General features: G+C 41.9%; 5 protein-coding genes and 2 long non-coding RNA genes across 13 annotated transcripts in view; 5 read left to right on the forward strand and 2 right to left on the reverse strand.

Moving 5' to 3' along the window:
- On the forward strand, positions 1 to 21,301 carry LOC115252918 (fatty acid-binding protein, brain-like). 4 transcript variants are annotated; one of them, XR_003891209.1, is made up of 5 exons: positions 1 to 162; positions 239 to 411; positions 516 to 617; positions 809 to 906; positions 1,028 to 1,203. XR_003891209.1 is itself a non-coding variant. In XM_029849297.1 (5 exons), the coding sequence occupies exons 1-4, from the start codon at positions 90 to 92 to the stop codon at positions 21,002 to 21,004; spliced, it is 423 nt and encodes a 140-aa protein (XP_029705157.1). In that variant the 5' UTR covers positions 1 to 89; the 3' UTR covers positions 21,005 to 21,027; positions 21,149 to 21,301. The 4 variants fall into 4 exon arrangements, 3 of the variants coding, with proteins under 3 accessions (XP_029705157.1, XP_029705158.1, XP_029705159.1); XM_029849297.1 differs by lacking the exons at positions 809 to 906; positions 1,028 to 1,203 and adding exons at positions 20,930 to 21,027; positions 21,149 to 21,301; XM_029849298.1 differs by lacking the exons at positions 809 to 906; positions 1,028 to 1,203 and adding exons at positions 20,933 to 21,027; positions 21,149 to 21,301.
- Positions 1,800 to 4,907, forward strand: LOC105419310 (uncharacterized). Its single transcript, XM_029849295.1, has 8 exons — positions 1,800 to 2,133; positions 2,473 to 2,489; positions 3,301 to 3,361; positions 3,582 to 3,598; positions 3,861 to 4,052; positions 4,153 to 4,355; positions 4,433 to 4,460; positions 4,590 to 4,907. The coding sequence occupies exons 2-8, from the start codon at positions 2,477 to 2,479 to the stop codon at positions 4,709 to 4,711; spliced, it is 636 nt and encodes a 211-aa protein (XP_029705155.1). The 5' UTR covers positions 1,800 to 2,133; positions 2,473 to 2,476; the 3' UTR covers positions 4,712 to 4,907.
- LOC115252917 (uncharacterized) lies at positions 7,522 to 18,604 on the forward strand. 4 transcript variants are annotated; one of them, XM_029849289.1, is made up of 6 exons: positions 7,522 to 7,731; positions 7,868 to 8,179; positions 11,091 to 11,186; positions 11,271 to 11,299; positions 11,797 to 11,862; positions 18,469 to 18,604. In XM_029849289.1, the coding sequence occupies exons 1-6, from the start codon at positions 7,632 to 7,634 to the stop codon at positions 18,550 to 18,552; spliced, it is 687 nt and encodes a 228-aa protein (XP_029705149.1). In that variant the 5' UTR covers positions 7,522 to 7,631; the 3' UTR covers positions 18,553 to 18,604. The 4 variants fall into 4 exon arrangements, with proteins under 4 accessions (XP_029705149.1, XP_029705148.1, XP_029705150.1 ...); XM_029849288.1 differs by lacking the exon at positions 18,469 to 18,604 and adding an exon at positions 12,098 to 12,559 and having other exon boundaries at positions 7,529 to 7,731; XM_029849290.1 differs by lacking the exons at positions 7,522 to 7,731; positions 7,868 to 8,179; positions 18,469 to 18,604 and adding exons at positions 10,216 to 10,266; positions 12,098 to 12,559.
- LOC115252921 (uncharacterized) lies at positions 13,497 to 16,683 on the reverse strand. Its single transcript, XR_003891210.1, has 2 exons — positions 16,557 to 16,683; positions 13,497 to 14,132 (listed from the first exon to the last, which is right to left on the reverse strand). It is a non-coding gene; the product is annotated as an uncharacterized lncRNA (long non-coding RNA).
- Positions 13,746 to 26,028, forward strand: part of LOC105418999 (uncharacterized) — a 26,206-nt gene continuing 13,923 nt past the window's right edge. The window contains exons 1-7 of the mRNA XM_029849244.1: positions 13,746 to 13,890; positions 13,967 to 14,139; positions 14,490 to 14,517; positions 16,280 to 16,471; positions 16,593 to 16,795; positions 21,429 to 21,456; positions 25,828 to 26,019. Coding sequence (XP_029705104.1) covers positions 13,818 to 13,890; positions 13,967 to 14,139; positions 14,490 to 14,517; positions 16,280 to 16,471; positions 16,593 to 16,795; positions 21,429 to 21,456; positions 25,828 to 26,019 — 889 coding nt within the window. The 5' untranslated portion in view covers positions 13,746 to 13,817. The remainder of the gene's footprint in view (positions 13,891 to 13,966; positions 14,140 to 14,489; positions 14,518 to 16,279; positions 16,472 to 16,592; positions 16,796 to 21,428; positions 21,457 to 25,827; positions 26,020 to 26,028) is intronic.
- LOC115252919 (fatty acid-binding protein, brain-like) lies at positions 20,151 to 20,739 on the forward strand. The gene is made up of 3 exons (XM_029849300.1): positions 20,151 to 20,295; positions 20,372 to 20,544; positions 20,649 to 20,739. The coding sequence occupies exons 1-3, from the start codon at positions 20,223 to 20,225 to the stop codon at positions 20,694 to 20,696; spliced, it is 294 nt and encodes a 97-aa protein (XP_029705160.1). The 5' UTR covers positions 20,151 to 20,222; the 3' UTR covers positions 20,697 to 20,739.
- LOC105419865 (uncharacterized) overlaps positions 22,709 to 26,028 on the reverse strand; it is a 3,463-nt gene continuing 143 nt past the window's right edge. The window contains exons 2-3 of the long non-coding RNA XR_966357.2: positions 22,937 to 23,106; positions 22,709 to 22,795 (exon numbers count right to left, since the gene is read on the reverse strand). This is a non-coding gene — a long non-coding RNA (uncharacterized lncRNA). The remainder of the gene's footprint in view (positions 22,796 to 22,936; positions 23,107 to 26,028) is intronic.

Genomic DNA, 26,028 nt, shown 5'->3' on the forward strand with positions numbered 1-26,028 from the left:
GGAATAATAACACACTGGGGGGAAACTTGAACGACCGCAGCTCACTCACTGTGCTCTTCAGAATACTTGGTCTCTGAAAAACCATCACCATGGTCGACGCCTTCTGTGCAACCTGGAAACTGGTGGAGGGCGAGAACTTTGATGATTACATGAAAGCCCTCGGTCAGTAATGTGCTTCTATCTTTGCTCTTTTTCTTTGATCTCAGTGTTGAAATGTGCTTCATATATCATGTCGCAGGCGTGGGCTTCGCCACCCGACAGGTCGGGAACGTGACCAAACCGACCGTCATCATCAGCCTGGAGGGCGATAAGGTGGTGGTTCGCACCCAGAGCACCTTCAAAAACACAGAGATCTCCTTCAAGCTGGGGGAGGAGTTTGATGAAACCACCGCCGACGACAGGAACTGTAAAGTAAGAACAAACACTTTCAATCATCTCAGATCGGCATATTCCGGAGTAATCAAGATTAATTGGCCACACTTTTCAGTACGGTCACCATGTGTTGTGTCTCTCAGTCTACAGTGTCTCTGGAGGGAGACAAGTTGGTCCACGTCCAAAAGTGGGACGGCAAAGAGACCACGTTCGTCAGAGAGATCAAGGACGGCAAGATGGTCATGGTACGTTTCTGTCTAAAGTGAACTATGACATAAATAACATCTAAAAGTATAGCATCATGGAACGTAGGCCCAACTACTTTGTTTTTTAGTGTTGTTCAATATGAGGGATTACACTGTAAAACAAGAACACTTACTAAGCTATAATTTAATGGTCTACTTTATATTTTTTTTTCTGTGTGATTTCTGGGCAGCAGTAAAATCAACACACATGTAGAAATACACATTCCCACATGTCCAGTCAAATCCCGAATCAAAACAGACATTGACGAGGCCCTGGAGGGACTCCCAGGTAGCAACTTAAGTGTGAATGTGATGGAACTAAATGTAACATGAAGATTCAAAGTTGTTAAAGCAGAAGTGAAAGTCAAACTTACCTTGCTGAGTCACCCTGGTCTTTTCTATGTCTCCAGATAATAAAGCAGTAATTCTGGTGGTGATGCATCACACCTTTGATCCTGATCTGGTGATTGTAGAGAGCAGATTACAGGAGCTCCCTAGAAACGTCCGCCTCACTGTCGACTCCCTGTTCTATCAAGGCAGGCTCCTCAGGTGTAACCGCAACGATATTGCCTGGGATGAGATCCAACTTTCAACATTCCTATTCCTGAAGTAAACACAAAATGTTGATGAAGGTTGTGCAGGAAGTTGTCTCAGTCCATTAATAACACTCATTTTTGTCATTTCAGCCATCCTGGAGGATGAGACCGTTTAACTGTGAGTATTATTTACAGCTGGATCCTCATACCTGAAAGACCCCTGAAGGCGTTGGATGTTGACAGTCTTTAATCCATGTACTGCATCAAACAACTCTAATTTAGCTATTTTTCCGCTTCATTTTAGGGTTGCCATTCAACAGAGGATTAAATTTGTGATTTTAGTTACTATTATAGCTGTATTTTTTGTTGTTGTGATTACTTCATTAGTACTTGTTTAACAGTTAGCTAAACAGGTCACAGCTTCCCTTAAATGTGTGTAGATTAAAGGGAAAATGCTGCACACAAACCTTCATTAAAACTGGAGCCACAACTGTCAAAGGTTGACTTTAATCAACTGTTTGATGGATTTTGCTATAAAACGTTAAACACAAATAAATCGTCCTGATTATGTCATGATTGTGTGAACTGTGTGAACATTTGTTTCCTTTGTTCAAACCAGCAGCTCTATTTTCATTATTCTCTTAGATTTAGATTAATGACCAAAGGGATATCTGGCTCCCTCCTCTGGCAGTAGCAGGAATTACAGCTCTTTTCATAAAATACAAAATTAAGATTGTTTTTCTCCCCTGGCGGTAATGGCATGGCCATCCAAACATCGCCTGTCTTCCAGTAGATGTAATTGTTTAACTTTATCCTGTTTTAAACGCGTTTCAACGCGTCACCTCTGATTCGCTGGCCGCTCTTCTTCTTCTGTGGTGCCAAACGCGCCTCCAGCCGTTAAAACGAAAGTGAAAGGGTCCTCTGCAGAGATCAAACGTGGATTCGTGTTGCGTGAGTAGAGAAGGTCATTCGTAAACAAAGTAAGCGTTAAATTAATTTACTTCGATCCGAAAGAAATCAGATTATTAAGATTGATTTGATAATTCTTATGTGTGAATAAGACATGACTGAGGGCAGGAGACCCTGCAGGACCTCACTTTGGTCGTCTTGGGCGAGGTCACTTGCAGAAAACTTACTTTCTGTTTTTGAATCTTGGTTTCAGGGATCCTGCCCTCTGATCATTGCTCCTATTTTCTTTGCCAGTCTAAGCTTTTTCATTATAATCTCACTGGTGAATTATTTACAGGTAGTTTTGGGAGCTCAAAATTCTTGGTTTTGTTCCTTTTCTGAGCTGATTGCGTCTTTTCTTTTCCCAACAGAGACATGGAGAATCTTGGTGAGGAAACCCTTTCAGCTCATAAGGTTTTAAACGATGTGCATTAAATGTCATGAATTGAATCATTTTGACTTGAAAATGTATCTGTGATTTGAATACTTCATTAGAAGAGAACATGTTTTCATGTCACCTATATTTAACTTCTATCTTTGATTCTAATGAGCGTTACACTAACTTTTAAACACTGATTGACTATATAATGATTACAGGCATGAACAAAATAATCGGGTCAAAGGCCAAAGGTAACGGTTTAACATAAGAGTGGAGGAAATGTGATTTTTCTGCTACATGGACAAATGTCAGGTGGTTTATAGAGACTTTTGAGCAATTTGGTATTTTAGTGTTTGTGGACCAATTTCAGTTTTACATATAATTGCATTGCCTGTTTAAAGTTATTTATATTTACATTTGACTTTTAATTCAAAACTACATTTACACTGTATTGTATTATTACTATTGTTGTCAACGTGATGTCAGACACTTTTGTATTATTTTATTGTATTAATACTATTGTTGTCAACGTGATGTCAGACACTTGCTGAAGGCTCCGTAAGTGACGTCAACTGACCAACTGAGGGTGCTGGATCACTGCAGGAATTTAGGCTTTTTCTATCTTTATAGTTATATAAAACAAAAATCAAGATTCCCATTCTTATAACTTAATTATACAAGTACTTTAAAACAACAACGCCTGACGATATCGACTAAAGCTAAAAACCAAAAACCTGGGAGGATCCACGATGTGGCAGCAGGTGATTGAGGCCACTTCATTTGAGCAAAGCGAAAGTGAAATCGGTTCTTCTCCACGCAGAGCGACGCGTCCAGACTGGGACTATGTCAGAGACACTACACGCGAACTGTCAATCGATTTCGTGAGTATTCATTAAACATTCTTACACTGACGAATCCCTGCGAGTGGCCCAACACCAGATCGTACAATGCATTGGACTTATTCTCCTTTAAGGTATTTATAGTTGTGTCAGGGGGCCAGTCGTGCAAGTGACGCACTTTGACAATCTTACAATGTTTCACTTTGGGGTTTCTTTTTGTTTTTGAATTCTGCACTAATGTGGATCTTTCTTTCCACCACAGAGACATGGAGAGCGGTGGTGAGGAAACTATTTGTTTTTTGACAACAGACAGTAAATGTCATCAAATTCTGAATCAGCTTTTAGTCATAACTTGACATCAATTTGTTGTTTTGGTATTTTATGAGCAATGAAGTATTTTAGCCATATTTAACCTTCAGTTCTAAAGGAGGTTTAAGTGTTTCCCACTGGTTCATGTCTGCATGATTTCCATCATCAGGTGAAAGTTCAAAGCTGCTCAGGTTGATTTTCCAATAACACACTTCTTCCTTTCTCTCTTCAGTATCTGGAACAAAGTTCTTTGTCTGCGTGGCTTCTGAAACAAAAAACGCTCACATGGAATGGGTTTCCAAAATGAAATGTGTTGGACACACTCAAGTGAACATTCAGGAAGATGCAGATTATAATTTGGTTTTCTGTCCAGTCAAATCCCGAATCAAAACAGACATTGACGAGGCCCTGGAGGGACTCCCAGGTAGCAACTTAAGTGTGAATGTGATGGAACTAAATGTAACATGAAGATTCAAAGTTCAACTTACCTTGCTGAGTCACCCTGGTCTTTTCTATGTCTCCAGATAATAAAGCAGTAATTCTGGTGGTGATGCATCACACCTTTGATCCTGATCTGGTGATTGTAGAGAGCAGATTACAGGAGCTCCCTAGAAACGTCCGCCTCACTGTCGACTCCCTGTTCTATAGAGGCAGGCTCCTCGGGTGTAACCGCAACGATATTGCCTGGGATCAGATCCAGAAAAGTCTCAACATTCCTATTCCTAAAGTAAACACAAAATGTTGATGAAGGTTGTGCAGGAAGTTGTCTCAGTCCATTAATAACGCTCATTTTTGTCATTTCAGCCATCCTGGTGGATGAGACCGATTAACTGTGAGTATTATTTACACCTGGATCCTCATACCTGAAAGACCTCTGAGGGCGTCACCATGCTGCTTTTCTTTGAACAACACGCTGTTGGTATTGTGTTGGTGATTCTTGTCATTGTCATTATTATTGTAGTTATCAGGAAACAGTTGGGTAAAGGTCAGCTGGCTGGTGGTGTCGGGAATCATCCAAACCTCTTTCAAGGACAAAAGGACACAGTAGAGACACCAGACCTCAAAGGAAGCTGTAGTAATTAAGATCTCTGTGACAGGACGGATATTTAGGATGTGTCCTGGTGCACGTTTAATCACCAGCATTTGAACTGTGTGATGTTTTTGAATCTACAATGTTGGAAACTAGAATTAAGAATTGTTACATTTTACAAATTTACACGTCACTTCCTGGTTGTGAGGAAGTACCGGTATTCACATAATAAAGAACTTCTTGATTTGATTCATCGTGTCTTCGGTCTTCTTCTTCAGTCATTATAACGTAACGATAACATTAATCATTTGCCAACAATCCCCAAGACTCGGAACAGACTGGAGCCGAGCAAACGGAACTAAAGCTGACTGGGATGGTGGAACAGATCTGTTCAGGACAGGGACCCAGAATCTGGAGCAAGGAGGTTTTGGAAGTGGACAAAACTCAGCTCTAACTGGGAGGGGGAACTCAGCTCGGAACTGGGGGGTCATGCCTCCGGCCTAAAAAGGGAAGGAGAACACCAGAGGCTGCAGGCTGCTCTAAGAATCACACTCTGGACCCTGATTCTGTTGAAGCTGACAGCAAGAGGCAGGTGTGCAACCGCCTCCCAGACCTCCTGCTCACCCTGGACTGTCTTTTCAACGAGGGCAAACTCCTCAGCAGCAACCACAATAAAGCGGCTTACATGGAGATCATCAAGCTCATCGCCACATCTTACCAGGGTTACGCTAATAAGGTAAAGATGGCACATTTCCTGCCACTGTCTCCTCTTAAATGCTTCTGTTTCACACTAATCTTTGTCCTCCGTACTCCTGCCTGCTTTCTGGACATCACTCTTTATGGTAAGCCATGAACTCCTTAGTCAGATAAATTCAGTCACTCTGGATGTAAATATTGAAACAACAGCATTTCTGTGGACGTTGACAGTCTTTAATCCATGTACTGCATCAAACAACTCTAATTTAGCTATTTTTCCGCTTCATTTTAGGGTTGCCATTCAACAGAGGATTAAATTTGTGATTTTAGTTACTATTATAGCTATATTTTTTGTTGTTGTGATTACTTCATTAGTACTTGTTTAACAGTTAGCTAAACAGATCACAGCTTCCCTTAAATGTGTGTAGATTAAAGGGAAAATGCTGCACACAAACCTTCATTAAAACTGGAGCCACAACTGTCTCACAACTGTCTAGCCTGGCTCCTAGAAGTTTGATTCTCGTTTGTTTCATGGTTCCTGAGCTAATCTAATCGTCCTCATTGATGTCTGTTCATGCCGCCCAGCCTGCTCCTCTTCCATCCTGTTTCTTCTGCCGCCTGCGCCTCTTGGTATTTTTTTCCAAAATCTTTGACAGTACCGTAAATGTAACCTTGCTCCAACTCAAGCCAGTAGTGTGTATCTGCTTTTGGGGTGTAGATTCGTGTCTGCAGTTCGCCACAGAAGGTTCCTGCTCCAGAACTGTGCGTCAGTTTCACTCCTGTTCTTCATCAGCTGGTGATCAGGTGAGAATCTTCTCGTGCCTCATGTTAATAACTACGTTATTGAAAGTGACTTCAACACCCTCTGCAGGAACCATCTCATCTGATACTCAGCAGAACTTAAAGGTTGTTCAGTGTTTCCTTTTTAAATGTGTCTCTGCGGTTTTGCTGATCTCATCATGGCTGCAGTTGCTAAAAACACATCAAGCTTCTTGTTTTTGTGATTTTCTTCTTCACTGAGGTCTCTTTTACTGAGCAGTTCCTTCAGCTTCTGCCCTGGACTCCATCGTGCTGTTTATGGGACTGGCTGAACCTTTCCTCATGACTGTGATAACTGTTCTGTTATGATCCTGTGTCTGATCTGTCTTTATGCTCTGTTTGTCCACTAGGGGTCGTGGGGGACTCATCTGTTGTGCTGGCTGCCTCCACACCTGCAGCTAATCCGGTCTTTTGGCAGGCCTCTTAAGCAGCCGGCACCAGCCAGTACTCGTGGAAAACTGAGCTTTGATTATTAGCGTTCCTGCGATTGACTGTATTTCTTTTGTTTTAGGTCACCACCGTTCCGAGGAGCACTTCCTTGGGTTTGGCTTGGCACTTTTTTCACTGGCGTCACCATTGATGTCACGTGCACTGTGTAAATATTTTGTAAATAAACTGTAGATCACTGACGTGGCCTTTGTCTGTCTTCTTGGGTCCCTGATGACAAAGTTTTATTGTCCTGTGCTCCTCCTGTTAAACTCCAGATACGTAGGTCGGGTCTTTCCAGGCCACTTTAATCTCTTATCTGCAGAATCTCCTTCCTCTGGGTGGCTGAAGGCCTCTAGTTTTAGCTCTACATATTCAAACATCCCCTCTGATGCTGGAGCACCTGTGGTGATTCTACAGTTGAGTCACTTAGAAAGTTGTTACTGATTAAAAGGAGAAGCTGCGCTTCATCGTGACGGTTCAGGTCAGGAGATGAAGATGAGCCCATACTGAGAATGAGGGAATGATACAGTTCTGAGTAGTTCCTCACAGCTCCGCTGCTGTCCACATTCATCACAAAACTCAATACATCAATAATAAACTGGGGGGGGAGGAACTCAAATCTGTTGAAACCTTAAATGTTTTCATCAGCAACTATGTTGATATTTCACCCCATTAACATGAGAAGCAGTAAAGAAACTTGACTCTGTCTGGTTGCATAAGACAACCATCTAGTAGATTGAAATATAATTCGATTTAGTAAATGTGTCTTGTTTTAAGTCTTAAAACAAGACACATTTACTAAATCTAATTATATTTCAACTCTAACTCTACCCACGCTTAACTTCCTCTTTCTCTCAAAGGTGTGAAATGATGTCATGAAAAGCTGACCACAGATGGACACAAATTAGATGCATCGAACTTCTGCTATTTGTTTCGGAAAATTAGCTTCACAATTCTCAACATCAGTTCAGGGAGGCGACACTGGAAACCACAGAAAGCTGCTGCAGTTTCAGCACTAAAGGAAGTCAAATGAAGAGAAGTTCCAGAAGAAAAGGAGACGATAACATGATGGTCGCCTTCAAATGGATTCATGCTTTTATATTTCTAACATTCATGCTTCAATATTCAGGTGAGAATGAGTTCTAATGAAAACAGATTTAAATCTTCCCAACAAATAGCAGCATTTTAATTGTCTAACAATAAATGAACAGAAACAAAGATATTTTTTTCTACCTGTGAACAGATTCTTGTTCTTTTTTTCACAGATGCCAACAGAAAATATTTGACTGGACATCAAGAAGTAACTTTGAGCTGTGAAAACCTGATAAAGGATCAGAAGAATTGTATCAATACTTCATGGCTGTTCAGTGCCAGTAATACATCAGCAACAATCGAGCTGATTAATCTTGGACAGATTAAATCTGATAAACCAGGCAGACTGAGTCTATCTGAGAACTGTTCTCTGACCATCAAGAACCTCAGAGGTGAAGATTCAGGTCTTTATACCTGTCGCCAGTTTAACAGCTCAGGATCACAAACAGGTCCAGATGCTGTAATTGATCTGTCTGTGGTCCCCAGTGAGTATTCCCATCACATAGTTTCATCTTCACCTTTGAACCACAACGATCATTTCAGTGAGGAAGATTGTGTTGCTGCTGTTGTTGCTCTGTTTGCTCATGTCTCTGTTCTCATGTTTGTTGTGTTGTGTTGTGTTCTGATCTGTTCTGGTCTATTCTGTTGTGTTGTGTTGTGTTCTGTTCCATTCGCTTCTGTTGTGTTGTGTTGTGTTCTTTTCTATTCTGTTCTGTTCCATTCACTTCTGTTGTATAATATAATATAGTTTAATTTATTGTGGTGTTTGCAAGTTTATATTAGTTTATCGAGTGTTTGTGTGAGTGTGTGGGGCGGCCGACCGCGTGCGGCCGTCATGCGGCCAACGCCGGTTTAACCGGCTTGAGTCGGAAGCACGGAGTCAAGGTGGGAGCGGGCTCCGAGCTTGGTGTGGAGGAGGTGGCGCTGGCTGTGGGCCAGAAAATTGGCCACAGCTCAATCAAATCCGCCGCCCGCATGAGTAGGGCGGTGGTGTTGTTCCTGGCCAAGGTGGGGCAGGTGAACATGTTAGTGGAGACAGGGATCACGGTGGGCGGACAGTTCGTCCAGGTAACTCCGCTAACACAGCCGGCGGCACGGATTACCCTGTCCAATGTGCCGCCGTTCATCAGTGACGAGTTCCTGGTACGGGAGCTGTCTCGGCATGGGAAAGTGGTCTCTCCCATCCAAATGTTGTCGGGCTGTAAGTCACCGCTGCTGAGACGTAGTGTCTCACCGCAGGCAGGTGCACATGATCCTCAACAATAGGGCGGAGGAATTCAATTATCGTTTCATCGTTCGGTTAGATGATTTTGATTATACCCTTTTTGCAACTTCCTCCGCCCTCAAGTGCTTTAATTGTAATGAGGAGGGTCATCTCGCCAGGGCTTGTCCGAGCCGCGTGGCCTCGGACGAGCAGGCGGCGGAGCCCGCCGCTCCCGCGCCCGTGGCGCCTCCAGCCCCGCGGCCCGTTCCGGCGGCGAGGCGTCGGTGGCTCAGCGCGGAGGGAGGCTCCGCTGCCCCGGACGGAGCGACAGCAGAGTCGCAGATGGAGGAGAAGCGGGACGAGTGTGTGCGTGAGAGTGAGATGAGTGGAGAGAGCGAGATTGTGGAGATGGTGGTAGAATTGAATGGTGAGAGTGGTGAATCAGGAGGGAAGGTGGATTTAACTGGGGAGTGTGTGTGATCTGAGTGGTGTGATAAGTGAGGTGGTGTGTGATTCAAATGAACTGGGGGAAAATGGTGAGGTGATGGGTGAAACAGTTAAACTGGGTGAGGCAGGAGAGACTGGAGACAGGATCCAAACGGGTGAGCAGGGTGCAGTGGGTCAGGTGATGGGTGGACTCGATGGGCCAGGGATAGCGGCTGGTGAACGGGGTGAAGGAGAAGTGAGCACAGGTGAGCGGGGTGAGGGAGGAGTGAGCACAGGTGAGCGGGGTGAGGGAGGAGTGAGCACAGGGGAGCGTGGTGAGGAAGCAGTGAGCGCAGGTGAGGGCACGAGTGGCGCGTCCCAGTGGTGGCTTGTTCCCGCAAAGCGGCTGAACAAGCGGAAAACCGCCATGAAGGACAAGGGGGGCAAGACCGGAAGGCTGGAGGAGACAGCAGCAGACACAGACACCATAGAAGCGGACTGGGAGAAGGAGTGGGAAGGACAGGTGCTGCTGAGCCACAACACCACCCTCAGTGGTGGAGTGGGCCTCCTTTTTTCAAGGGGCTTCACTCTATCGTCCCTGGAGGTGGAGCATGTGGTGAGGGGACGGTGTCTGATGGTGAAAGCGCGCCTCCAAAACCACTCCTTGGTTTTTATTAATATTTATGCTCCCACCAACGGTACAGAGAGGAAGAGCTTTTTTAGAAAAAGTCGGCACTGTTTTAAATGGTTGTGGGGATGACTTTTTATTCCTGGGTGGGGATTTTAATTGCACTGAGTCTGTTCTAGACCGCAACCATGCAGAGCCTCATCCAGCCTCGCAACATTGTCTGAGACAGCTGACCTATTCTCATGGCCTGGTGGATGTGTGGAGAAGGATGCACGCAGACAACAGGCAATACACTTGGTCCCGCTTGAGTGGGGGTAGGATCTCCTCGGCCAGACTTGACCGATTTTATTGTTTTAAACATCATTTTAGTGGTTTTAGGAGCTGTAGCATGGATGGATGGATGGATGGATGGATAGATGGATGGACCAGTGATCATCCTACATCTCCACGGTATCTGACTGAGCGTTACCTTGACGATGGTCAGGCTCACTGAGCAGTTCAGGAGAGGATGGATCAGTAACCTCGACCCCACTCAACCCCTGTAGGGTGGACGTCCCACTTGGAACGTCCTGCTTGGAACGTCCCGCTTGGACGTCCTGCAGCTGTTTGGATAAATAAACTTTGCAGCGCTGTAAGATTCATTGTTACGACAAAGACATGATCAACCATAACACAAACTATTCTTAGAACTAAATTGTCAGTGAAATATTTCTGATCCAAGCTGATTTTAAAAGGTTTGTTGTGGATAATTACTACAGGAACAACCAGAGGAACAAGCTAAAATAAAGAGGTGAAACACGACAAGAAAAACAACATGTTGGTTTGTGGTGATTTCACTTGAATCACCTGAATTCGATGAGATGATCGACTGTTATGGGCTGTCCCATTTCTCCCAGTTAAACCAATGCAGTCGTCTAAAGTCCTGTCCTGATGATGAAGAGGTCTTCCTCATATAATGATTATAGGCAGGTTACAGCCTAAAGAGGGTAGTAATGCACATTTATAATGGAAAATCCTTTAATAACCTTAAAGTCCATTAGTCCTTTTTCTACATAGTAACCAGTTTGGGGGATAAGATCCAGATTCATTAATTATTATGTTGTATGAATGAGAGACAAATATCTCCATTATCTTCCAGATCCGTGGTGGCTGTACCTCATTGCAGCAGTCGCTTTAGTTGTCCTCACCATCGGTTGCCTCACAGTTTTCATATATAAATGGAGAAAAGGCACTGGTAAGTTTCATGATGTTAATGAAATGTCAGTGTAGAATGATGTGCAAGTCCACAATACTCATTGTTCTATTTTTATTGTGTCAGGTGGTGAAACACGCAGGAACGACAACGAGGTGGGATTTTACCCAGTAAAAGCAACATTCTGATGTTTTCTAATGTGCCTTGGCGTCATTATGTTTCCCCGGTTTTATCTAAAGTGTTCCACTAAGAACCCAACCAGCACCAAGAGCATAAACCTCATCTCTGTCCTCTCTTTAATGCTGTTGTTCCACTGTCGCCTGGGTTGATTTGGTTCGGGCACTTGAGTCCAGAAGAGTTGAGGAAGATGCTTTTTTCCTCCATAGCACAATAACACATTAAAAAGGTTCGGACAGACTTTTTGTATGCACAGAAACATTTTGAAAAATATTTTAAGAGCAGCCAAACTCTGAACCACAAAAGATCTCTTGGGGGAGCTTTTTCGACCCAAATACGTTCTCAAAGAAAGAGAAGTTGAAAAAAAGTCTGTCAAAGTGTAGAAAATGAGAGATAAAGTGTGACCCCTTAGGAGGAAGTGCGAACACTGAAACTTCTTAATGCAGAACTGAGTCGCACATTTTCGTCTCTTTAGGTCAAAAATGAGGAGAACATTTGTTACGCCTCCATCAGCTACAAGAACACCAACGGTGGAGCCCAGGTACAACGATAACGGGTCCTTGTTTGCCTTCACAGAAGCTTTCACAGATGCTAAAATATGTTCAACCTTGGTTTTGGTACATAACTGAATACATTTCTAAAAGATTTAGGTTTATTCTTTTGATTTTTGACCCACCTTCATTCTTTTCACATTTGTCCATGATGGATTTAAAGTCAACATCATCCACCAAATCAGTTTGTTTGGTTGTCAATTCTGTTTCGTTTTTTTTCTTCAGGTTTTTGGTGATGAAGGTGATCCCAATGTGACCTACAGCACTGTGAGAATGTCAGCACCAACACAACCATCACAGCTCAAATAATAGCAGCCAAGAACTTGTTTTATTTGTTCTTGTATGTGCAGAGGTTTTTTGTGAAATGTTTTAATTCCTATATTGTATTACCTGTTAAATAAGTAAATCCAAATATGTTTAATTTAAAAGCATATTTTGGTTGATGAGCAAATAGGAGGCTGCATATTTAATTGAATTTCATTCATTTTTTATCGTTTTAATTACCTTTTTCATTTTCTTCCTTTTTTCTTGTTCTTTTCAATGACACCTTTGGTTTTGTAGCATTAAATAACAAAGTGTGTTTACTGTAAGTATGAAATTAAAAGCTATTTCAAACAATGTTTCTCGGAGTCAACTCAGTGGTGAAGACTTTAAAGTATTATTTGTACAATTGGTGTTATTAATATCGGGGACGTTTTAATTCAACCCAAAATTAGGAGGCACTTCTGCCACTGACCAGCAGGGGGCACCAGAGCTCCTTCACCGATGCAAGTTTGCAGACACCAGCTGTTGTTGCTGAGTAGAGCTCCAGCCTACAGGTATGATTAATGTCTGCATGCCCTGTTCTCAGATGAAGTGCAGAGGAAATGAAGTTGTTCAAAAGAAGTGAATCAACAGGAGATCCTTCAAAAAACAAAGGTGCTAAAAAGAAAATGACGAGGTGCAGATTTGAAGTATATTTCCTCAAAACTAAACCAAAACAAGATTTTGAATTTGGCAGCTCGGTCAGTGGTATTTTAAAATTACTTTTATGATGCATTACAAATAGAATTAAAAAACTAACCGCAAGGAGACTTTTGGAAATACTGACAATCCCAGTGTGTCAGAAGCTGCTCCACAAAAAATACACGTCAACCTTTAAAACACAACATCAGCTCCAAGCTTAATGCTCATGACAGTTTATCAAAAAACCTCCCCTGAGTCCAACTTAAATGAACGACCATAAACTGCCCAATCAAGAATCACAATCACTCATCTGTGTCTGTGCGTACCTCCATAAACACTGACTTTGTGTGAGAAAGCGGAACTTACACATGCACACACTCTCACACACACACTTAAGGACAGTCGTTACCGTGCATGTGAAGCATGAAGTAATTGCAGTGGTGGTGGTGGTGGTGGGGTCAGTAATGCAACTCAGGACAAAGAGCTGTCAAACAAAGTGATTCTGCTTCACCGACGACCCCCAACAGGACACATTCCGATCGGGTGGCACCGGGCTAACTGGAGAGGGGGGGCCGGGACATGAGGAAATGATTCATGGGGATTTGAAGACTACTCTTCTGCCGGTAGCATCATTATAACATGCTTTTCATTGTTGTAGTTGGATTTTTTTGGGGTCATCTTTAAAATGGAGAATTTCTCCTTTTTAGCACCACATCAACCTGAGCTGGCTGCAGGAATTAGAGTAATTACATCATCGCGCATACAAATGAGCTAATTTAGCTTTGCCCCACCTCTCTACGGGTCAGTAGGACCGTGACCCAATCTAACCGTCCAATAAGGAACAGAGCAAAAATCTCCTGAGCCAATGGGACCCGTGGCCCTGCCCACCTGCATGCATAATAATAAGGCGCGGAATAATAACACACTGGGGGGAAACTTGAACGACCGCAGCTCACTCACTGTGCTCTTCAGAATACTTGGTCTCTGAAAAACCATCACCATGGTCGACGCCTTCTGTGCAACCTGGAAACTGGTGGAGAGCGAGAACTTTGATGATTACATGAAAGCCCTCGGTCAGTAATGTGCTTCTATCTTTGCTCTTTTTCTTTGATCTCAGTGTTGAAATGTGCTTCATATGTCATGTCCCAGGCGTGGGCTTCGCCACCCGACAGGTCGGTAACGTGACCAAACCGACCGTCATCATCAGCCTGGAGGGCGATAAGGTGGTGGTTCGCACCCAGAGCACCTTCAAAAACACAGAGATCTCCTTCAAGCTGGGGGAGGAGTTTGATGAAACCACCGCCGACGACAGGAACTGTAAAGTAAGAACAAACACTTTCAATCATCTCAGATCGGCATATTCCGGAGTAATCAAGATTAATTGGCCACACTTTTCAGTACGGTCACCATGTGTGTGTGATGCATCACACCTTTGATCCTGATCTGATGATTGTAGAGAGCAGATTACAGGAGCTCCCTAGAAACGTTCGCCTCACTGTCGACTCCCTGTTCTATTAAGGCAGGCTCCTCAGGTGTAACCGCAACGATATTGCCTGGAATCAGATCCAGAAAGCTTTCAACATTCCTATTCCTGAAGTAAACACAAAATGTTGATGAAGGTTGTGCAGGAAGTTGTCTCAGTCCATTAATAACGCTATTTTTGTCATTTCAGCCATCCTGGTGGATGAGACCGTTTAACTGTGAGTATTATTTACACCTGGATCCTCATACCTGAAAGACCCCTGAAGGCGTTGGATGTTGACAGTCTTTAATCCATGTACTGCATCAAACAACTCTAATTTAGCTATTTTTCCACTTCATTTTAGGGTTGCCATTCAACAGAGGATTAAATTTGTGATTTTAGTTACTATTATAGCTGTATTTTTTGTTGTTGTGATTACTTCATTAGTACTTGTTTAACAGTTAGCTAAACAGGTCACAGCTTCCCTTAAATGTGTGTAGATTAAAGGGAAAATGCTGCACACAAACCTTCATTAAAACTGGAGCCACAACTGTCGAAGGTTGACTTTAATCAACTGTTTGATGGATTTTGCTATAAAACGTTAAACACAAATAAATCGTCCTGATTATGTCATGATTGTGTGAACTGTGTGAACATTTGTTTCCTGTGCCCAAACCAGCAGCTCTATTTTCATTATTCGATTAGATTTAGATTAAGGACCAAAGGGATATCTGGCTCCCTCCTCTGGCAGTAGCAGGAATTACAGCTCTTCATAAAATACAAAATTAAGATTGTTTTTCTCCCCTGGCGGTAATAGCATGACCATCCAAACATCGCCTGTCTTCCAGTAGATGTAATTGTTTAACTTTATCCTGTTTTAAACGCGTTTCAACGCGTCACCTCTGATTCGCTGGCCGCTCCTCTTCTTGTTCTTGTTTCCAGAACCACCACAAAGCTCCTGAAGGAAATGGGCATCAGAGGGCAGGCCCAACGGAGGGCAGTAAAAGAGCTCGCTGCCACAGCAGAGCAAAGCAGTCACTGGCTGTGGTTGAAACGGAGGGACATATCGTGGGCGGCCAAGTGATCATGTGGTGCCATTGTGCAACACACACACCCAGGTTTGATCAGCCTGTGGTGGGCCAACCTTGGTGGAGGGTGTCTTGTGTTAAATGGCTGAAACACCTAATGATGCCAAGGCACACAACTGATGATGTGTCGAGCTGGTGACACCACAGAATCATGAGTGCCAATCCTACTCCATCCAAGTCTGATTGCGTCTTTTCTTTCCCCAACAGAGACATGGAGAATCTTGGTGAGGAAACCCTTTCAGCTCATAAGGTTTTAAACGATGTGCATTAAATGTCATGAATTGAATCATTTTGACTTGAAAATGTATCTGTGATTTGAATACTTCATGAGAAGAGAACATGTTTTCATGTCACCTATATTTAACTTCTATCTTTGATTCTAATGAGCGTTACACTAACTTTTAAACACTGATTAACTATATAATGATTCCAGGCATGAACAAAATAATCGGGTCAAAGGCCAAAGGTAACGGTTTAACATAAAAGTGGAGGAAATGTGATTTTTCTGCTACATGGACAAATGTCAGGTGGCTTATAGAGACTTTTGAACAATTTGGTATTTTAGTGTTTGTGGACCAATTTCAATTTTACATATATTTGTGTTGCCTTTTAAAGTTATTTATATTTACATTTGACTTTTAATTCAAAACTACATTTACACTGTATTGTATTATTACTATTGTTGTCAACGTGATGTCAGACACTTTTGTATTATTTTATTGTATTAATACTATTGTTGTCAACGTGATGTCAGACACTTGCTGAAGGCAAACTACATTTACACTATTTCACCTCAGTCTAAACTAAGTGTTTCCCACTGGTTCATGTCTGCATGATTTCCATCATCAGGTGAAAGTTCAAAGCTGCTCAGGTTGATTTTCCAATAACACACTTCTTCCTTTCTCTCTTCAGTATCTGGAACAAAGTTCTTTGTCTACGTGGCTTCAGAAACAAAAAACGCTTACATGGAATGGGTTTCCAAAATGAAACGTGTTGGACACACTGAAGTGAACATTCAGGAAGATGCAGATTATAATTTGGTTTTTTGTCCAGTCAAATCCCGAATCAAAACAGACATTGACGAGGCCCTGGAGGGACTCCCAGGTAGCAACTTAAGTGTGAATGTGATGGAACTAAATGTAACATGAAGATTCAAAGTTGTTAAAGCAGAAGTGAAAGTGAAACTTACCTTGCTGAGTCACCCTGGTCTTTTCTATGTCTCCAGATAATAAAGCAGTAATTCTGGTGGTGATGCATCACACCTTTGATCCTGATCTGGTGATTGTAGAGAGCAGATTACAGGAGCTCCCTAGAAACGTTCGCCTCACTGTCGACTCCCTGTTCTATCAAGGCAGGCTCCTCAGGTGTAACCGCAACGATATTGCCTGGAATCAGATCCAGAAAACTTTCAACATTCCTATTCCTGAAGTAAACACAAAATGTTGATGAAGGTTGTGCAGGAAGTTGTCTCAGTCCATTAATAATGCTCATTTTTTTCATTTCAGCCATCCTGGAGGATGAGACCATTTAACTCTGAGTATTATTTACACCTGGATCCTCATACCTGAAAGACCTCTGAAGGCTTCACCATGCTGCTTTTCTTTATTCATATCTGGTGAACCATAAGGAACTGATGACAGGCATCGCTGTTGTTATTGTGTTGGTGATCCTTCTCATTGTTATTGTCAAGTACACGGCTGGGTAAAGGTCAGACGGCCGGTGGTGTCTGGAAACGTCCAAACCTCTTTCAAGGACAAAAGGACACAGTAGAGACGCCAGACCTCAAGAAGCTGTAGTAATTAAGATCTCTGTGACAGGACGTATATTTAGGATGTGTCCTGGTGCACGTTTAATCACCGGCATTTGAACTGTATGATGTTTTTGAATCTAAAATATTGGATTCTAGAATTAGGAATTGTTACATTTTACAAATTTACACGTCACTTCCTGGTTGTGAGGAAGTACCGGTATTTGTTAAACTGTTGCAGAATGTCTGCTACTGTTCTTGAATGTGCCCTCATGCTGACACCAGTGCACCAGGTGAAGCAAATCATAATAAATGACTGATGGCTTTCCTTTGTGCCAGTTTCTCCCCAGTCAAACAAAGACCACAATTGTGTCGTCTCTTACTATGTGTACCCGGTTATCCAGCTCTTTATGATGGCTGCGCCAACAGGTTATGGGCCCAGGAAAGAGACTGGAAGCCGATGGAATCGTTTATGTTTTAATGGAGACGAGAAAAATTATGAGTTATGGGAAACTAAGTTCCTTGGCCAGCTACGTTTGCTCGGACTCAAGAAAACCATCCTCCATGAGCCTTCACCTGCTTCACGTCATCGTGACGGTTCAGGTCAGGAGATGAAGATGAGCCCATACTGAGAATGAGGGAATGATACAGTTCTCAGTAGTTCCTCACAGCTCCGCTGCTGTCCACATTCATCACAAAACTCAATACATCTAATAAACTGGGGGGGGAAAAAAAGGAACTCAAATCTGTCGAAACCTTAAATGTTTTCATCAGCAACTATGTTGACATTTCCTCTTTCTCTCAAAAGTGTGAAATGATGTCATGAAAAGCTGACCACAGATGGACACAAATTAGATGAATCGAACTTCTGCTAGTTGTTTTGGAAAATTAGCTTCACAATTCTCAACATCAGTTCAAAAGGGAGGCGACACTGGAAACCACAGAAAGCTGCTGCAGTTTCAGCACTAAAGTGTGACCCCTTAGGAGGAAATTTCTTAATGCAGAACTGAGTCGCACATTATCGTCTCTTTAGGTCAAAAATGAGGAGAACATTTGTTACGCCTGCATCAGCTACAAGAGCACCAACGGTGGAGCCCAGGTACAACGATAACGGGTCCTTGTTTGCCTTCACAGAAGCTTTCACAGATGCTAAAATATGTTCAGCCTTGGTTTTGGTACATAACTGAATACATTTATAAAAGATTTAGGTTTATTCTTTTGATTTTTGACCCACGTTCATTATTTTCACATTTGTCCATGATGGATTTGAAGTCAACATCATCCACCAAAGGAGTTCAAACAAAAAAGAATCAGTTTGTTTGGTTGTCAATTCTGTTTCGTTTTTTTTCTTCAGGTTTTTGCTGATGAAGGTGATCCCAATGTGACCTACAGCACTGTGAGAATGTCAGCACCAACACAACCATCACAGCTCAAATAATAGCAGCCAAGAACTTTTTTATTTGTTTGTCTGTTTTTATTTGTTTTATTTGTTCTTGTATGTGCAGAGGTTTTTTGTTAAGAAATGTTTTAATTCCTATATTGTATTACCTGTTAAATAAGTAAATGAAGTCCAAATATGTTTCATTTAGAAGCATATTTTGGTTGATGAGCAAATATGAGGCTGCATATTTAATAGAATTTCATTCATTTTTAATCGTTTTAATTACCTTTTTCATTCTCTTCCTTTTTTCTTGTTCTTTTCAATGACACCTTTGGTTTTGTAGCATTAAATAACAAAGTGTGTTTACTGTAAGTATGAAATTAAAAGCTATTTCAAACAATGTTTCTCGGAGTCAACTCAGTGGTGAAGACTTTAAAGTATTATTTGTACAATTGGTGTTATTAATATCGGGGACGTTTTAAATCAACCCAAAATTAGGAGGCACTTCTGCCACTGACCAGCAGGGGGCACCAGAGCTCCTTCACCGATGCAGGTTTGCAGACACCAGCTGTTGTTGCTGAGTAGAGCTCCAGCCTACAGGTATGATTAATGTCTGCATGCCCTGTTCTCAGATGAAGTACAGAGGAAATGAAGTTGTTCAAAAGAAGTGAATCAACAGGAGATCCTTCAAAAAACAAAGGTGCTAAAAAGAAAATGAGAAGAGGTGCAGATTTGAAGTATATTTCCTCAAAACTAAATCAAAACAGGATTTTGAATTTGGCAGCTCGGTCAGTGGTATTTTAAAATTACTTTTATGATGCATTACAAATAGAATTAAAAAACTAACCGGAAGGAGACTTTTGGAAATACTGACAATCCCAGTGTGTCAGAAGCTGCTCCACAAAAAAAACAGGTCAACCTTTAAAACACAACATCAGCTCCAAGCTTAATGCTCATGACAGTTTATCAAAAAACCTCCCGAGTCCAACTTAAATGAACGACCATGAACTGCCCAATCAAGAGTCACAATCACTCATCTGTGTCTGTGCGTTCCTCCATAAACACTGACTTTGTGTGAGAAAGCGGAACTTACACATGCACACACTCTCACACACACACTTAAGGACAGTCGTTACCGTGCATGTGAAGCATGAAGTAATTGCAGTGGTGGTGGTGGTGGTGGGGTCAGTAATGCAACTCAGGACAAAGAGCTGTCAAACAAAGTGATTCTGCTTCACCGACGACCCCCAACAGGACACATTCCGATCGGGTGGCACCGGGCTGACTGGAGAGGGGGGGCCGGGACATGAGGAAATGATTCATGGGGATTTGAAGACTACTCTTCTGCCGGTAGCATCATTATAACATGCTTTTCATTGTTGTAGTTGGATTTTTTTGGGGTCATATTTAAAATGGAGAATTTCTCCTTTTTAGCACCACATCAACCTGAGCTGGCTGCAGGAATTAGAGTAATTACATCATCGCGCATACAAATGAGCTAATTTAGCTTTTCCCCACCTCTCTACGGGTCAGTAGGACCGTGACCCAATTTAACCGTCCAATAAGGAACAGAGCAAAAATCTCCTGAGCCAATGGGACCCGTGGCCCTGCCCACCTGCATGCATAATAATAAGGCGCAGAATAATAACACACTGGGGGGAAACTTGAACGACCGCAGCTCACTCACTGTGCTCTTCAGAATACTTGGTCTCTGAAAAACCATCACCATGGTCGACGCCTTCTGTGCAACCTGGAAACTGGTGGAGAGCGAGAACTTTGATGATTACACGAAAGCCCTCGGTCAGTAATGTGCTTCTATCTTTGCTCTTTTTCTTTGATCTCAGTGTTGAAATGTGCTTCATATGTCATGTCCCAGGCGTGGGCTTCGCCACCCGACAGGTCGGGAACGTGACCAAACCGACCGTCATCATCAGCCTGGAGGGCGATAAGGTGGTGGTTCGCACCCAGAGCACCTTCAAAAACACAGAGATCTCCTTCAAGCTGGGGGAGGAGTTTGATGAAACCACCACCGACGACAGGAACTGTAAAGTAAGAACAAACACTTTCAATCATCTCAGATCGGCATATTCCGGAGTAATCAAGATTAATTGGCCACACTTTTCAGTACGGTCACCATGTGTTGTGTCTCTCAGTCTACAGTGTCTCTGGAGGGAGACAAGTTGGTCCACGTCCAAAAGTGAGACCACGTTCGTCAGAGCGATCAAGGACGGCAAGATGGTCATGGTACGTTTCTGTCTAAAGTGAACTATGACATAAATAACATCTAAAAGTATAGCATCATGGAACGTAGGCCCAACTACTTTGTTTTTTAGTGTTGTTCAATATGAGGGATTACACTGTAAAACAAGAACACTTACTAAGCTATAATTTAATGGTCTACTTTATATTTTTTTTCTGTGTGATTTCTGGGCAGCAGCAAAATCAACACACATGTAGAAATACACATTCCCACATGTCCAGTCAAATCCCGAATCAAAACAGACATTGACGAGGCCCTGGAGGGACTCCCAGGTAGCAACTTAAGTGTGAATGTGATGGAACTAAATGTAACATGAAGATTCAAAGTTGTTAAAGCAGAAGTGAAAGTCAAACTTACCTTGCTGAGTCACCCTGGTCTTTTCTATGTCTCCAGATAATAAAGCAGTAATTCTGGTGGTGATGCATCACACCTTTGATCCTGATCTGGTGATTGTAGAGAGCAGATTACAGGAGCTCCCTAGAAACGTCCGCCTCACTGTCGACTCCCTGTTCCATCAAGGCAGGCTCCTCAGGTGTAACCGCAACGATATTGCCTGGGATGAGATCCAGAAAACTTTCAACATTCCTATTCCTGAAGTAAACACAAAATGTTGATGAAGGTTGTGCAGGAAGTTGTCTCAGTCCATTAATAACGCTCATTTTTGTCATTTCAGCCATCCTGGTGGATGAGACCGTTTAACTGTGAGTATTATTTACACCTGGATCCTCATACCTGAAAGACCTCTGTCACCCTATTGGGTCATGGCACCTAACCCTCACCCTCACCCTCACCCTCACCCTAACCCTAACCCTAACCCTAACCCTCACCCTAACCCTAACCCTTACTCTCCTTCAGACTGCATTTCAGTTCCTTCTGTACTCTGCTGAGCTCAGCAAGGTCTCCAGTAATGAAGGCCCTCTTCTTCTCGTTCAAAAGGGCCTTCAGGGCCTTCACTTGTCACCCATGCTTTGTTGTTTGGGTAACAGTGCACCTAAATGTCATGAATTGAATCATTTTGACTTGAAAATGTATCTCTGATTTGAATACTTCATGAGAAGAGAACATGTTTTCATGTCACCTATATTTAACTTCTATCTTTGATTCTAATGAGCGTTACACTAACTTTTAAACACTGATTAACTATATAATGATTACAGGCATGAACAAAATAATCGGGTCAAAGGCCAAACGTACCGGTTTAACATAAGAGTGGAGGAAATGTGATTTTTCTGCTACATGGACAAATGTCAGGTGGTTTATAGCGACTTTTGAGTAATTTGGTATTTTACTGATTGTGATGTTTGTTTACCAATTTCAGTTTTACATATAATTGCTTTGCCTGTTTAAAGTTATTTATATTTACATTTGACTTTTAATTCAAAACTACATTTACACTATTTCACCTCAGTCTAAACTACCGGTAAGTGTTTCCCACTGGTTCATGTCTGCATGATTTCCATCATCAGGTGAAAGTTCAAAGCTGCTCAGGTTGATTTTCCAATAACACACTTCTTCCTTTCTCTCTTCAGTATCTGGAACAAAGTTCTTTGTCTACGTGGCTTCTGAAACAAAAAACGCTCACATGGAATGGGTTTCCAAAATGAAACGTGTTGGACACACTGAAGTGAACTTTCAGGAAGATGCAGATTATTATTTGGTTTTCTGTCCAGTCAAATCCCGAATCAAAACAGACATTGACGAGGCCCTGGAGGGACTCCCAGGTAGCAACTTAAGTGTGAATGTGATGGAACTAAATGTAACATGAAGATTCAAAGTTGTTAAAGCAGAAGTGAAAGTCAAACTTACCTTGCTGAGTCACCCTGGTCTTTTCTATGTCTCCAGATAATAAAGCAGTAATTCTGGTGGTGATGCATCACACCTTTGATCCTGATCTGGTGATTGTAGAGAGCAGATTACAGGAGCTCCCTAGAAACGTCCGCCTCACTGTCGACTCCCTGTTCTATTAAGGCAGGCTCCTCAGGTGTAACCGCAACGATATTGCCTGGGATCAGATCCAGAAAAGTCTCAACATTCCTATTCCTGAAGTAAACACAAAATGTTGATGAAGGTTGTGCAGGAAGTTGTCTCAGTCCATTAATAACGCTCATTTTTTTCATTTCAGCCATCCTGGTGGATGAGACTGTTTAACTGTGAGTATTATTTATACCTGGATCCTCATACCTGAACGTCCCTCTGAAGGCGTCACCATGCTAATTTTCTTTGAACCATATGGGACTGATGGCAGGCATCGCTGTTGGTGTTGTGTTGGTGATTCTTGTCACTGTCATTGTTATTGTAGTTGTCTTGATCTGGAATTGCCTCGTCGTTCCAGGGGGCTCCATTTGGAATCCCTGGAGCAGCAGTAAGTATGAATTTAATCCTAAACTGGTGTTACAGTGACATTTCCTTCAAATACATTTTTATTAGCAGGCTAATTTTTTTTACAGATAGCATCAGTAATTAAGTTGGTTTCAAAATCTTTTTGTTTACACTACAGAAGAATGTTTTTTTTTGTAAATTCTGAATGATTTTTCTGTATTTCATGGTTTTATTGTTTTTTGAGGTTGCCGTAGTCCTCCATTTTGCTGTTGCAGAAATGTATGTCCATGATTTATGACTGTTTTAAGGCTCATTTAGTTGTAATGAGCTTTTATCCAAATCTGTCCTCCTTTGCACAAATGTGAAGTAAAAGGGAACAAATCTTCAGACTTTTGAAATTAATATAAAACTCTGTGACGTTCATGGTTCTGCTATTTTTTGTCCCATTTTTTTTTCTGTGTTTTAGGTGTGTGGTATCGCCATGTGTGGTCCTTCTGGTGGAAATGTTGGAACTGTTGTCTGTATTTTTTCTCCGGGTCAAGATGGTTGGTTAATTGGGTTTGTGTCAGTTTGGGACTCAGAGGGGCCAGACCTCGTTGATGTGGGTACACAAGGCAGAAGACATCAACAGAAGAACACAGATGTTTGGCTAGAGTTCGTATCTCCTTGATCATTTAAGCACCGCTAATGTGTTGCCTTCACAATGTGTAACAACAATTGATTGATTCATATTTGTGAAGCTGTTCTTTGTAAATCAGTCACAGGATTCATTTCTTCAGATTTCAATCTATTGTGTAGCTTGAAAAATATGTTTTTCTGAACCTCTTTAATGTCAATGCTTAGAACGGACACACAGGAGAGTCAGATGACTTGTGTTGAAATGAAGTGGTGAAGTGACACCAACACAGCAACAGTTCATGCAGCACCAGCACCCACCCTGATGAGACATTTGTACTGAGAGGTATATCAGGCACGAGGAAGTGATGGTCACCGGCCAGCCAGTGACCTTCACTATCCTGTAAAGAAGGTGCTAACCTTGAATACAACAGAATGATCGAGCCTGCTTGTCCTGTCAGCATTGCTTTGTATAGCAAGAAGGGAAAAGAGGATCTGTCACTGAGAACTCAGAAGCTACTTCAGAACAGTGAGTGAGAGTAAAGTACAATCTATAGGATAATTTAGGATTGAAGAAGTAATTTTTCTGACACATGAATATTGAAAATTTCCTCATCAGATCAAATTAAATCAGAAGCAATCGAGCTGGAATGAAGGTCTTCATGTAGATTTATACAACTGTTGATTTTCCTTTTGTAACATTAAAATCTTTCAGTTTTAACCTACTTTGTTATACAGTTTTGTCAGTTTAAACTACCGGTATATGGACATTTACATGAACATAAAATCAAAGCACTGGTCTGTTTAAAAATCACGATAGATAGATAGATAGATAGATAGATAGATAGATAGATAGATAGATAGATAGATAGATAGATAGATAGATAGATAGATAGATAGATAGATAGATAGATAGATAGATAGATAGATAGATAGATAGATAGATAGTACAAATCGTGACAGTTTAAGGTTTTATTCTAATGTGAAATAAAAAAAAGTCAGGTCGAAACAATAGACAACTCTCGTTCTGGTTATATTGTGGCGGAGATTTGGGGGCGGGGCGTCTGTCACCCGGGAGGATTATGGGTAGGGGGCGTGGTTTTGATGCTCTTGGAGTTTATATTTCTCCATTTATCTGCTACTCAAAATTATTGTATTATTACTATTGTTGTCAACGTGATGTCAGACACTTTTGTATTATTTTATTGTATTATCACTATTGTTGTCGACGTGATGTCAGACACTTTTGTATTATTTTATTGTATTAATACTATTGTTGTCAACGTGATGTCAGACACTTGCTGAAGGCTCCGTAAGTGACGTCAACTGACCAGCTGAGGGTGCTGGATCACTGCAGGAATTTAGGCTTTTTCTATCTTTATAGTTATATAAAACAAAAATCAAGATTCCCATTCTAACTCAATTATACAAGTATTTCAAAACAATAACGCCTGACGATATCGACTAAAGCTAAAAACAGAAAACCTGGGAGGATCCACGATGTGGCAGCAGGTGATTGAGGCCACGTCATTTGAGCAAAGCGAAAGTGAAATCGGTTCTTCTCCACGCAGAGCGACGCGTCCAGACTGGGACTATGTCAGAGACACTACACGCAAACTATCAATCGATTTCGTGAGTATTCATTAAACATTCTTACACTGACGAATCCCTGCGAGTGGCCCAACACCAGATCGTACAATGCATTGGACTTATTCTCCTTTAAGGTATTTATAGTTGTGTCAGGGGGCCAGTCGTGCAAGTGACGCACTTTGACAATCTTACAATGTTTCACTTTGGGGTTTCTTTTTGTTGTTTTTGAATTCTGCACTAATGTGGATCTTTCTTTCCACCACAGAGACATGGAGAGCGGTGGTGAGGAAACTATTTGTTTTTTGACAACAGACAGTAAATGTCATCAAATTCTGAATCAGTTTTTAGTCATAACTTGACAACAATCAATTTGTTGTTTTGGTATTTTATGAGCAATGAAGTATTTTAGCTATATTTAACCTTCAGTTCTAAAGGAGGTTTAAGTGTTTCCCACTGGTTCATGTCTGCATGATTTCCATCATCAGGTGAAAGTTCAAAGCTGCTCAGGTTGATTTTCCAATAACACACTTCTTCCTTTCTCTCTTCAGTATCTGGAACAAAGTTCTTTGTCTACGTGGCTTCAGAAACAAAAAACGCTCACATGGAATGGGTTTCCAAAATGAAACGTGTTGGACACACTGAAGTGAACATTCAGGAAGATGCAGATTATTATTTGGTTTTCTGTCCAGTCAAATCCCGAATCAAAACAGACATTGACGAGGCCCTGGAGGGACTCCCAGGTAGCAACT

This window comes from Takifugu rubripes, chromosome 16, assembly GCF_901000725.2.
Source record: "Takifugu rubripes chromosome 16, fTakRub1.2, whole genome shotgun sequence".
NCBI classification, from domain to species: Eukaryota; Metazoa; Chordata; class Actinopteri; order Tetraodontiformes; family Tetraodontidae; genus Takifugu; species Takifugu rubripes.

Coding starts and splice junctions, on each gene's coding strand:
- LOC115252918 (XM_029849297.1), top strand. CDS start 90: ATGGTCGACGCCTTCTGTGCAACCTGGAAACTGGTGGAGGGCGAGAAC. Junction 163..238: donor TGATTACATGAAAGCCCTCG/GTCAGTAATGTG, acceptor ATCATGTCGCAG/GCGTGGGCTTCGCCACCCGA. Junction 412..515: donor CCGACGACAGGAACTGTAAA/GTAAGAACAAAC, acceptor TGTGTCTCTCAG/TCTACAGTGTCTCTGGAGGG.
- LOC105419310 (XM_029849295.1), top strand. Junction 4,053..4,152: donor GGCCCTGGAGGGACTCCCAG/GTAGCAACTTAA, acceptor CTATGTCTCCAG/ATAATAAAGCAGTAATTCTG. Junction 4,461..4,589: donor GTGGATGAGACCGATTAACT/GTGAGTATTATT, acceptor TTATTATTGTAG/TTATCAGGAAACAGTTGGGT.
- LOC115252917 (XM_029849289.1), top strand. CDS start 7,632: ATGAAGAGAAGTTCCAGAAGAAAAGGAGACGATAACATGATGGTCGCC. Junction 7,732..7,867: donor ATTCATGCTTCAATATTCAG/GTGAGAATGAGT, acceptor TTTTTTTCACAG/ATGCCAACAGAAAATATTTG. Junction 8,180..11,090: donor TGATCTGTCTGTGGTCCCCA/GTGAGTATTCCC, acceptor ATTATCTTCCAG/ATCCGTGGTGGCTGTACCTC.
- LOC115252919 (XM_029849300.1), top strand. CDS start 20,223: ATGGTCGACGCCTTCTGTGCAACCTGGAAACTGGTGGAGAGCGAGAAC. Junction 20,296..20,371: donor TGATTACACGAAAGCCCTCG/GTCAGTAATGTG, acceptor GTCATGTCCCAG/GCGTGGGCTTCGCCACCCGA. Junction 20,545..20,648: donor CCGACGACAGGAACTGTAAA/GTAAGAACAAAC, acceptor TGTGTCTCTCAG/TCTACAGTGTCTCTGGAGGG.